The sequence below is a fragment of the Phascolarctos cinereus genome, unplaced genomic scaffold (assembly GCF_003287225.1).
Source record: "Phascolarctos cinereus isolate Bilbo 61053 unplaced genomic scaffold, phaCin_HiC Scaffold_726;HRSCAF=1367, whole genome shotgun sequence".
Classification (NCBI taxonomy): domain Eukaryota; kingdom Metazoa; phylum Chordata; class Mammalia; order Diprotodontia; family Phascolarctidae; genus Phascolarctos; species Phascolarctos cinereus.
The window spans coordinates 374692968-374705207 of record NW_027556098.1 but is presented as its reverse complement, the minus strand read 5'-3'; the positions used below and the strand labels follow the sequence as shown (position 1 = coordinate 374705207).

General features: G+C 44.5%; 1 protein-coding gene across 3 annotated transcripts in view; it reads right to left on the bottom strand.

The window, feature by feature from the left end:
* Positions 1-1490: 1490 nt before the first annotated feature.
* The window catches only part of LOC110206090 (RH-like protein), a 29823-nt gene continuing 19073 nt past the window's right edge, over positions 1491-12240 (bottom strand). For 2 of the 3 annotated variants that reach the window (XM_020983135.2, XM_020983136.2), the window contains exons 7-10: positions 11246-11379; positions 9919-10000; positions 6175-6246; positions 1491-1652 (exon numbers count right to left, since the gene is read on the bottom strand). In XM_020983135.2, the coding sequence (XP_020838794.1) occupies positions 1626-1652; positions 6175-6246; positions 9919-10000; positions 11246-11379 (315 nt within the window). In that variant the 3' untranslated portion in view covers positions 1491-1625. Of the gene's footprint in view, positions 1653-6174; positions 6247-6266; positions 7477-9918; positions 10001-11245; positions 11380-12240 lie in introns of those variants that run through there. The other variant, XM_020983137.2, reaches the window with a different exon arrangement.

The following is a 12240-nucleotide window of genomic DNA, read 5'->3' as shown; positions in this document are numbered from 1 at the left end:
ATCTCACCCAGGCAGAAGATCAGCAGTGACTCATGGGCCTGATCCCAGTCCTGACAATGGGCACAGAAGCTTTAACTTGCTCTGTGTTTCCAGCCTGACCTGGTTTGCCCCTCCAAAAGGCACCTAGGCAGGCTGCTGGACTTCCCAGACTCCCTCAGTCCGCCTGCTTCAGCCTCCCCAACAACCGGGATGACTGCTGCTGCCCTGCCACCCCTCCTCTCCTTCCCCCTCCCCCATTAGGATGACCAAAGAATGGAAAGAAGAGGACAGCCACAGGCATCCACCAGCTGGCTCTTCACACTCTCGCATTGCCATTTCAATTCTTCAGCCATTTTAAAAAGTGAAACTAACACTTCTATGAGACCAAGAAGTGGTAAAGGTCTCTATGACTCCAAATGCATCCTAGCAGAAAAAGGAAAAAAAAAATAGAAGGAACTGGATCTTAGAATCCTAACTCAGGTGAAACTGACTCCTGATCAGCAATGGAATTGGATTGTACAATTTTATTTACTTTTATGAAGACAGAATCACTCTGATACCAACTGTAATTATCAACTTTAACTCCAGGTAGATTTCACAGTCTGATCCTCCTGGGGACTACTTTTTAAAATCCAGAATGTTACAGCTGGAAGAGCCTCCAGAACATAGAACATCTCAGTGAAAGGGATCTGAGAACTGAAAGGGAATTTCAAACATGGAATTTTGGAAGGGGCCTCAGATCACCTTGGACAGTTCCCTCATTTAACAGAAAAGGGATGCCTAAAGACCCAGAGAGGAACAGTGATTTGTCCATGATCATACTGTGAGTAGGTGGCAAGGTTGGGACTAGAACCCAGAATTCCTGCCTCCTAGTAAAGTGCTTTAGTTCTCAAGGCCATAAGAAAAGAACTACCAATGTAGCTAGGTGGCGCAGTGGATATAGAGCACTGGCCCTGGGGTCTGGAGGACCTGAGTTCAAATCCAGCCTCAGACACATAACACTAGCTGTGACTCTGGACAAGTCACTTAAACCCAATTGCCTCAAGAAAAGAAAAGGACTACCTTATTAAGGTAACTTTTTGTTGTTTTGTTTTTAATCCTGACCTAATTCATCCTCCCACCCATTAATCTCTCTAGCCATCTTCTATCTTCCCGCTACCCTCCCCAGCACCCCCAATTCTCCCCTTGGCCAAGGTAAACTATTGGAACATAAATCAATTTTAACAGTCTAAATTATACCTAATTGGGTAAAACTAGAAATAATTATTCAAGAGCTAAATATAAAGGATTTTTTACTAAACCTCTATTTCTCATTGCTCTGATGAAAGACTATAGAATCCTTTTTTGAGCATGAATAGAAAAGACCCTAGAGCACATCACCTTGGTAAATAGTTGCATTTACCAAATATCTCGAAGGATAGAATGTGGCATTTCATATCCTGTGGAAGAACACATTCTGTCGTCCTGAATAAAGCTAACCAGGTTTTTCATAAATTATTGTGGCTTAACCATACAAGAGTTTTTAGTTTTATTAGTATCAAAAAGTTGCCCAACCATGTTTCTTCATACATTTGTTAGAAGGAAGAAGAAATAATGGTAGTTTTCTCTGGCACCCAACTGGTCTTCCATTTCATGAGTCCATTGGCTTAAAATCCAACAGCCAAATGGGGAAACTGTAAAGGAAAGAAAAAAAGTGAATGGGCATTTTCCTTCTCATGTATGTCCATGATGCTTGCAGTTGGATCTATTTTAATATACAGTGATCTAAATGAAGTGCCTTGACCTTCTTTTTTGGCCAGATGTCCACTGTCTCAGCTTGGTATTAATAGATGATGACCCTCTCCCTCCACTGTGCCCCCAGAACTGCACCAGACAGGCTTCCAGCCAATCTGAAAGGGGGGTGGGGTGGCAGACTGCAGAGAGGCAACATCAACATCATATACATGGTAGTCCAGGCTGTCAGAGCCGGCAGGGTCTTTAGAACATGCAGTGTTGGGCCTGGAAGGGGTGTTTGGTAAATCCTATAGAGCCCTTCTCAGAATCATGTTTTAAATGTATAAAACACATAAAATTACCAAGAAAGGCAACTACATAAAAATGCAGTTTATTAAAATCTTTTTAAAAACAAGTTTATGAACCTCAGGTTAAGAGCCCCTGATCTAGACTGATCCCATTTTGCAGATGAGGAAAATGAGGCCCATAGGGAAAGCGACTTGGCCAAGGTTCTGTATAGGTAGCCAGCTCATGGCAGGGCCAGGTCTCTCGTCTCCCCTCCTCACCACCACCACCCCAGAACAACACACTTTGCCCTGAATCACGCTGCTTTACTCAAATGGCATCGAGGCTGTACCACTTTGCATTTCCTGGGTAATGGCCTCGTTCTGTCGTCCTTGCATTCACGGTTTTCCTGGAAGCCATGTTGTGAGAGCTGGCAATTCACAGAAGAGCAACTAGGGCTTGGACACATTCTGTTTTCATACCAGAGTAGGAGCAGTTATTTATATTCCTCAGCAAGAACATTGTTTCCAAATAGACTGCAAATGCATATTCAGAAGCCGTGGAATATTGTAATTCTTTCAGAGAATTTTAAGATGGGATGTTCTGGTCCTGTCCTGTCCTCTCCCACCATAAAAAGTCGAAACTAAGGTGGAATGGGAAAAGATCATTGGCTTTGGAGTCCAGGGACCGGGTTTTGAATTTCAGCCATGCTGTATAACTTGAGGGAGGTAAACCCTCTAGGCCTCACTTTTCCTCATCTATTAAAAAAAAAAAAAGAGGGTTGGAGTAGATGATCTCTGAGGGCCCTTCTGGTTCTAACCATGTGTCTGTGCCACCTGCCTGTATTTGGTCAAGTCATCAAGCATTTATCAAGCACCTACTATGTGCCAGGCACTGTGCTGAATGCTAGGGCTACAAAGACAGTCAAGGAGCTCATGGGGCAGAGACTACATGCAAACAACCATGTGCATAGAAGGTGTAGACAGGATAGATTGGAGATTGGGGGGACCAGGAAAGGCTTTGGCAGAAGATAGGCTTTTAGTTGAGACTTGAAGGAAAGAAGCTAAAGAGGTAGAGATGAGAGATTGAGGCACGAGGGAGCATTCTGTAAATGCACACAATCAGGAGAGGGAGGGTCTTGTCTGGGGACCAGCAATATAAGAGCAGAGAGGCAGGAGGCGGGAGTAAAGCATAGAAAGGCTGGAAAGGCCAAGTTGTAAAGGGCTTTGAATACCAAAGGGGGGGTTTTGTATTTGATCCTGGAAGCAAAGGGGAGGCAGTGGGGTTTATTGGGGTGCCCTGGTCAGCCGTGCTTTAGGATGGAGTGGAGTAGGGAGAGACTTGTGGCAGAGAAGCAAACCGGAGGCTATTGCACTAGGAGGGAGGGAAGAGAAGGGAATAAACATTTGTTAAGCACCTATATGTACCCAGCACCATTCTAATGGCTTTACAGAGTTCAAATCTGGCCTCCCACCCTTACTATGTGACCCTGGGCAAGTCACTTAACCTCTGTTTGTCTCAGTTGCCTCAGCTGCTAAATGGGGATAATAGCACCTGCTAGGGTTACCATAAGGATCAAATGAGCTAATACTTGTAATAATAACAGCTCACAGAGGTATAGAATTGGGAGTTATTATTGGTACAGTCATCTCTCAGGGATCCATTCTGCTGGGCAATCGGTGCAGGACATGGTGAATTGCTACAGGGAGGTGACTTCTTATGCTTCCAGTCCTTTGGAATGTTTCTCGTTGTCTCCAGGGGACTCTCAGCTCTGTAGCAGGAGGAGCTGCCTGGTGGGAACCACTACCTAACTCGGCATGTTTCAGATTGCAGCTGGCTAGCTGGTTCTATTTTAGAAGGCAAGAATCAAAAAGACCCAACTTCCAAATAAGGTTGTGTCATGTGTTATCATCTCTCTGATCCTTCCCCGTTCTCTGCTCAGCCATTCATGGGGCTGGCTACTGCCCATAATGCAGGTCCTCATCACCTCTTATTTACCTGGATGACAGGTATACCTTGTTGCGCTTCTCAGGTACTGCATTTTTTTTTTACAAATTGAATGTTTGGGCAACCTTGCATCAAGCAAGTCTGCTAGTGCCATTTTTCCAACAGCATGTGCTCACGTAGTGTCTCTGTGTCACGTTTTGATAATTCTCACAATATTTCAAACTTTTTCATTATCATCACACCTGTTGTGCTAGTCTGTGATCAGTGATCTTTGATGTTAGTATTGTCATTGTTTTGGGCCATCACAAACTGCACTCATATGAGACAGTGAACTCAGTGAATGTTGTATGTGTTCTGACTGCTCAAAACTGCTCCTTCCAGTCTCTCTCCCTCTCCTCAGGCTTTCCTAGTCCCTGAGACACAACAATATTGAAAGTAGGCCAATTAATAACCCTGCAGCAGCCTCTAAGTTTTAAGTGAAAGGAGTCCATTGATGAGACGTGGCACACTTCATCTTTGCCTATTTCAAGAAATTGCCACAGCCACCCCAACCTTCAGCATCCCCCCACCCTGATCAGTGAGCAGCCACTGACATCGAGGCAAAACCCTACGCCAGCAAAAAGATTGTGACTTGCTGAAGGCTCGGATGATGGCTGGCATTTTGTAGCAATAGAGGATTGTTTTAATTTTAAGGTACATACATTTTTTTAGAAGTAATACCACAGCACGCTTAATAGACTATGGTGTAATGTAAACATAACTTTTATACGCGTTGGGAAACCAAAAACTTTGTGTGACTTGCTTTATTGTGATGAACACACAATTATATCCAAGGTATGCTTGTATTCTAATAGTCTGATCAGTCTCCTGGCTTCCAGTGTCCCATCCTCACCCCTCAGTCCATTTTCCATACAGCTGCCTATCCAATGCAACCCAACATTCATTAAGTTCCTACTGTATGCTGAGCACAGGACTAGATGTGGGGGACCCAAAGGAATAAAATAAACCAGGCCCTGCCCTCGGGAAGCTTTCATGGGGGGAGTTGAGGGAGAGCTAGAGTGGAACAGAGATACAATATGTAAGCAAAAGTGCGAACAGCCAGATACATGCAGGATAAATTGGAGATAATCAGCAGAGGGAAGGCACTAGTGTTAAGGGGGTTCAGAGAGATGTTTGTTGATTGACTCATAGAGACACATAAGAGGTTTCACTTGCAACTCAACAACTATTTACCAACTAGGCAACAGTGGAATCTTGATATATATATTTAACCCTTTCTCCCTCCACCTTTTTATTTACTCTTGTAAGCTTCATAAAAATGGATATACCTAGAGAGCCCAAGGGCAGCTAGGTGAGGCAGTAGATCACACACCAGGCCAAGAGTCTGGAAGACCTGAATTCAAATTCAGCATCAACACTAGCTGTGTGATCCTGACAAGTCACTTCACCCTGTTTGCCTCAGTTTCCTCATATGTCAAATGAACTGGAGAAGAAATGGCAAACCTCTCCAGTATCTGTGCCAAGAAAATCCCGAATGGGGTCACGAGAGTCAGATACAACTGAAAGGACTGAACAAGAGGGGATCTGCTTAGATTATGAGGTGTACAATGTTTAAGGCAGGGGGGAAGCTTGGAAGAAAGACTGTTATAAGACAATGTTAGAGCTAGATGGAAAGCACCTAGAACAGAATGCAAAAAAAATTAGAGAGCTAGACTAGAGGACATAGAATGTTAAAGCTGGAAGGGCCCTTCGTAAATAGAATGCTATGACTGAAATAGACCCTGGAGTGTCAGAGCTGTGAGGAAGCTTAGGAAACAGGACCTTGGAACATAGAAGGATGGCCCAGACACAATACAAATGGCCCATTGAAAGTGACTTGGGGGTGGGGGGGTGGCAGGTAGGTGGTGCAGTGGATAGAGCACCAGCCCTGGATTCGGGAGGACCTGAGTTCAAATCCAGCCTCAGACACATAACACTTGCTAGCTGTGTGACCCTGGGCAAGTCACTTAACCCCAGTTGCCTAGCCAAAAAAAAAAAAAGGAAGAAAGAAAGTGACTGGAGTGGGGCAGGTAGGTGGGGCAGTGGACAGAGCACCTGCCCTAGAGTCAGGAGTGACGCTGGGCAAGTCACCTAATCCTGATTGTCTCCTCCTACCTCACCCCCCAAAAAAAGTGACTGGAGACCCAAAGATGAGAGATAGGGAGTCTCACCTGTTTGCAACTTTTACAGTAGGTTCATTGAAGGACTTACCTCCCAAAAAGCCTGGTCATCGAAGTATTTCGCTTCAGGTGGTGCCTTCCATAGGTTGAGACTTAAAATTAACCTGTTTAAGAATACACACCGAAAGGTTAACCATTGCTTCTAGGTGGTTTCGTATCTGTCTTCTCTAGATCAGTCAAAATATTGAATTCCCCCAGGCAGCGCCTCGGTGGGGAGCTCTGTTTTTTGCCCTCAGGTGTCCCAGGAAAAAGCCCTGGCTTTCCTGGGTTTGGACTAATTGCTTCTAAAAGGAGCTGGCAAAGGCAGTTGTCTAAGAGGATTTGAATTACACCTAAAGGACTTTGGAAGGTGTGTATCTGACACCCTTCCAAGACAAGATACAAAAAGTTCTTTTTGGAGGATGGACCATTTACAAGTTGACCCATTTAAAAGACAAGACAAATTTAAATGAAGCCACTTTATCCTCAACTTCTTTACTGAATCTGGAGCTGATCAATGTAGAGATCCCCAAACCTTCCCCTAGGCCACCCCTGCTGGGCCTTCAGTCTAGTCCTGCACAGTTGTCTGTAAATGCTCCATAGAGCATTTACCTGCCCCACCAGAGGCTTTCCTCTGATCCTTTAGATTCCTCAGGGCACCACTGAAGTAGGAGGCCTTTTCCTTGTCCTACTGTTGGGCCACCTCCTTTCCCAGTCATATATATTATCTCTGATACCATTTATACTCCTTCTGTGAGGTAAGGTACGATGGGGGAAATACTACACCCTACTTTGATCTGTTGTACGTCTTTCCATTGTTCATCAGACCATACAAGCATAGGGACCTTTGAGCTAGAAAGGACCTTTATTTAGGGGTCATAAGAGCATAGGCTTTGGGCTTCCTTCAAGGCTCAGCTCAAAGCCCACCATCTACAAGAAGCCTTCCCCAATCCCTCTTCATCTTAGTACCTTGTCTCTGTTGATTATGTCTCCAAATTGTATCCTATCTTGTTCATCATAGCTGTTTGCACGTAGTTTTCCCCGTTAGACTGTAAGCTCCTTGAGAGCAGGGACTGTTTTTTACCTTCATAGTCACAGTACTTGGTATATAGTAGGTGCTTCATAAATGCTTGGGGGTTGACTTGATCATAGATCTTGCGCTGGAAGGTTACCTTACAGGTCATCTGGTTCAGTGGTTCCCATTCAGTGGTTCACAAGCCCCCAGTGAATCCATGATGAGGTCTAAGAGGGTTTACTCTAAAAAGTCTTTAATGGAAGAAGGAAGCTCCTACCACATACCAGGCACAACTCTGAGCACTTTACAAATGTCTTCTCATTTGATCTTCACAATAATCTGGGAGACAAATGCTATTGTTATCCCTGTTTTACGCGTGAGAAAACTGAGGCAAACAGATGAAATGATTTGCCCAGGATCACATAGCTAACAAAAATCTGAGGCTGAATTTGAACTCAGGCCTTCCCGACTCCTGGCCCAGTGCTGTATATGCTGCCATCCCTACTTGCTTCCATAGAAGTCGGATCACCATGTCATACCAAACCGTATTGAGTCCTATACCCAGAGCAGCCTTTGGCCTCCTTGTTTTCAGTAGCCTGAGTTACAGAGACTCCACTTAAACCTTATATGAGGAGAGAAAGCATTTCTAAAGAACTTGCTTCCTGCCCTGCCACTCTCATGTCTCAGGCTGGTTAACCCTATCTCATTTCCCAGGTTTCCAAAACCTGCCATTTTCCCAGAAGAGGTCCACCTGCCATACTGGAGGTTCTCATTTTCTCCAGACACAGCAAAGTGCTCTCGAAGGAGCACTCTGGCTGTCCACCCTTCATCCTGGCCGGTTCATCTTTTCTTCCTGTCATATGATTCCATGATAACACTTTTAACTCCCATTCTTTGGAATTCCCTGTTGGTTTTGTGCTACAGCCTGCTCAACCCCGCCATGGATTCTTCCATCCCCCTTGGTGTGTGATATTCATTGTTAATTCTTCAAAGACAGTTGTATTCCATGTTCCATAAATCAACACCAGTGGAATGTTGGTGTTAAAAAGATGGCCCCAGGGGCGGCTAGGTGGCATAGTGGATAAAGCACAGGCCCTGAAGTCAGAAGGACCTGAGTTCAAATCCGGCCTCAGAACAGACACTTGATACTAACTGTGTGACCCTGGGCAAGTCACTTAACCCCAATTGCCTTAAAAAAAAAAAAAGAAAAAAAAAAAGATGGCCTCTTTCTTTCCTGGTAAAGCTTGGGGACATTAAAGGAATTTCTCAAAGGCAATCCTTACTACTCTCCTTATAGTGAATGTCTGCTGTCTGTATTGCTACGGCAGCTGCTATTATTATTATTACTACCCTCCACCAAAGTTGTATGCTTATGTCAGCTGCTGTTATTATTGCTATTGTTATTCTCTCTCCACTGAAGTCCGACGGCTGATGCTAGCTGTTGTTACCATTGTTATCATAACTGCTATTCTTTTTGCTGTTAGCGCTGCCCCACCATTGAAGTTCTATGTTTATGTCTCATTGTGTTGTAAAGGTACCCTTTTTGTCAAAGGATTCTCAAAGGTTTTACCGACTGAGTTCGAGGTGCTAGAAATCCCCCGGTCTGGGGAGGTTCTCAGCACGGGCCTGGAAAGGTGCCAGGTGCTTACTTTCTTAAAGCCAGCCTAACTAAGCCCGGAAACATTCATCCGTAGAGTACTGGACTCTGGATAACATTTTTTGGCCACAGTAACCCATGAAGCGATCTCCTGAGACATAAAATAGGTTGGGTTCTCTAAGGTGGTGGAAAGGCCCACCCTGATGGAATCATAGACCACTGAAAGGATTTTTTATTTTTATTCTTAATATTTTTCTTCCCCCAAGCCTTCCTCTGATATGTCTAGAACTTCCGGCAATGGCCTCTTGCTAGACGGCCAGTAGTACCTATTTCCCCTACACTGTCCAAAGCTGGAAGATGCCTACAAGATGGCAGATGTGAGACTCAGGAACCTTAAATGGGATAAGAGAGGTGGCATAAGATGTGTATAACCAAGGGACTTTTCAAAAGGTAGCAGCAAAGCTCTTCATCTCTTTCCACCTGTCAGATTCTCATCTTTCCCTCTTCCCAGGGTTTGACCTGGCAGTGTGCACTTAGTAAGTGGTCAGTCTTTTCATCTGACCGGTGCCATGACTCTGGGAGAGACAAAGAAGAAGGAAGCTAACAAGCCCCTAAGGCTATTAAGCAGTGGGGGGGGGCCCTCTTGGACAGACAGGCTCAGGGGCTCAGATTCCCAGATGGTGTCTCTAAAACCCCTAAGATGACTCAGAGAAAGATATTTGCCACATTCTGGAGGGCATCTGGCTTATGTGCCCAGTGGCAGGCTTACCTAGCATTTGGTTAGGAGCTGAGAGCAGTTCCTAAGAGAACTGGTGAGACGAGTTTTCCTTCTCCTGTGATTCTGGTATCAAATGGATGCTTGGAATACTTTGCTCCTGAGGTGTCCCAAAAGTCTTAGTTCAGTTGTAAGCTTAAGGATCTGTAATGCTTACAGCTGCACTAAGACTTTTGGGACATTTATATAAAATGTGTATATATGATAGATATAGGTGTATATAATGTATATGTATAACAATATATAAAATATGATATAATAGATGATAAAATATATGTTGTGTTATAAAGTAACAATAATAATATACTGTACACACACACACACACACACACACACACACACACACACACGGCAAAATCAAGTTGATCTTTTTGAAAACAGAAGAAAAAAGCCAGTGAGGGTCATACCGACCTGTCAGAATACCTCCTGCCAAACCCATAGCCACAGATAGGCTGAGACTGCCAGCTGAGTAGAGGATCTGGAAGCCAACCCTGAAGGGGACAAAGTAGATGCGTTCACACTCAGGTTTCAGGCAGCCTCACGTTTCCCTCAGTGTCAAGAGAAACACTGTTTGGTTGTTTTCGCTGCTGATGTATAGATGACCCATCGGGATTAGGGGCTGGGTGTGGGGTAAGGAGGGAGCTGGCATCTTGACATTTCCCATTCCTTAAGCCACGAATAATCGGGACTTGGGGCAGGGTGGGGGGGAATTCCCCTTAGGGAAACCAGCAGAGTTTCTGATTTTGTTCTCCTGTTGACAAACTTCTGGTTTTAGGTGAGGGTGTGCGTGTGTGTGTGTGTGTGTGTGTGTGTGTGTGTGTGTGTGTGTAAGTGTAAGAGACAGTTTATGACTAGTAAAAATCTGAGGCAAGATTCAAAGCCAGGGCCCCTAAGTCCAAGGCATTGGCTTGGAGCCCTGGCTTTGAATCTTGCCTCAGACTCTTACTAGTTCTGTAACCTCAGAGCCTCACTTTCCCCCTCTTTAAAATGGGGATAATATTGATGTCGTGGATAGATCTCCAGCCTTGGAGTCAGGAGGACCTGAGTTTAAATGTGGCCTCAGATACTTGGCACTTAATGTGTGACCCTGGGCAAGTCACTTAACCCTGATTGCCTAAGCAAAAGAAAAAATAAATAAGTTAAAATATAAAAAAAATAATATGGGGATAATAACTCTTGCCTCACCTACTTAGAGGTTGTTATGAAGATAATCACTTCACAATCCTTAAAGTGCTTTAGAAATACAAGTTGTTATTATCATTGGTGTTGGAATGAACCTTAATGATTATAGTCACTAGCTCAACCCCTTCATTTTATTTCTTTATTTCTTTATTTTTAATGTTAGGCAATTGGGGTTAAGTGACTTGCCCAGGGTCACACAGCTAGTTAAGTGTCTAGTGTTTTGGTCTGAGGCCGGATTTGAACTCAGGTCCTCCTGACTTCAGGGCTGGTGCTCTATCCACTGCGCCACCTAGCTGCCCCAACCCCTTCATTTTATAGAGGAGAAGGGAAGTGATTTGCCCAAGGTCACACAACTATGAAGTGTCGGGGCTGGATTTGAACCAGGTCTTCCTACTACACCAGGCTGCCTCAGGTGGATAAATTCCCTTCTGATTCTCAAATCTAAGATTCTGTGATCGTGTGGATTTTCAAAGCCACAGAAGAGTGCTCATCCTCTGGGTCTAGCTGTGTTTTATGCCTGAGCGGAGCATCTGTGAAGAAGACCGAGGACCTACGTGGAGAGCTTGGTCCAGCTAGCTTGCTCAATCATCAGCAGAATGTAGGCGAGTCCTCCCAGCAGCCCCGGCAAGCCGAAGGTAGAATGAACTTCACAGGTGTCGTGAAGCCCAATGATCCGGTTAAAACATCCCTAGGAAGAGAAAAATGATGAGGGCCATATCCCTGGTGAGAGTGGAGAGTCCTGACCTACCTGGGTCACATCTCCTTAGACTCACAAAGTCACTCGGACTCCCTGCCTAAATTTAGCCTTCTCTACCCCAGGTCTGTTCTGGACACTCAAACGGAGTCTGAAGGCACAGGTGTGATCGTGTCACTCATTCCTCTGAACAAACACCTTCAGTGGCTCCCCAGTGCCTATTTTATTAAAGAAGCAGACTCCTGATGCAAAGCAAAGTAAACAGAACTAGGAAAATGATACAGGGGACAGATAGGTGGCGCACTGGCCCTGGAGTCAGGAGGACTTGAGTTCAAATCTGGCCTCAGACACTTGACAATTACAAGCTGCGTGACCCTGGGCAAATCACTTAACCCCATTGCCTAGCTTCCCCCCCCCCCCCCCCAAAAAAAAGGAAAATGGTACAAGCAATGGCTACAGCAGTGAAAATGGAGAGAATAAGGAGGAAGGTTATTTCAGTGGTTTAAAATTATGGTGATGTGTAATCATATCCTATCACTTGCCTTCTCAAAGGAGTGAGAGGGAGAGACTTTGAAACTCAATTTTAAGAAAAATGAACGTTAAAAAATTTTACATGTAATTGGGGAATATTTAACAAAATAAATACAAATGTATTTTTTTAATGTATGATGACCAAGTTTGGTCCCAGAGAAGAACTATGGGAAGGCAACTCCCCCACACAATTTGCAGAGGGAAGGGACCATAGGTACTTCTCATGTCAGACTCTTTCCATGTATTAGTAGGTTTCACCGAATAGTTGTTTCTGCCTTTTTTATTCTTTGTCATAAAGGATAGCTCTCTAGGAAGGGGAAGGGA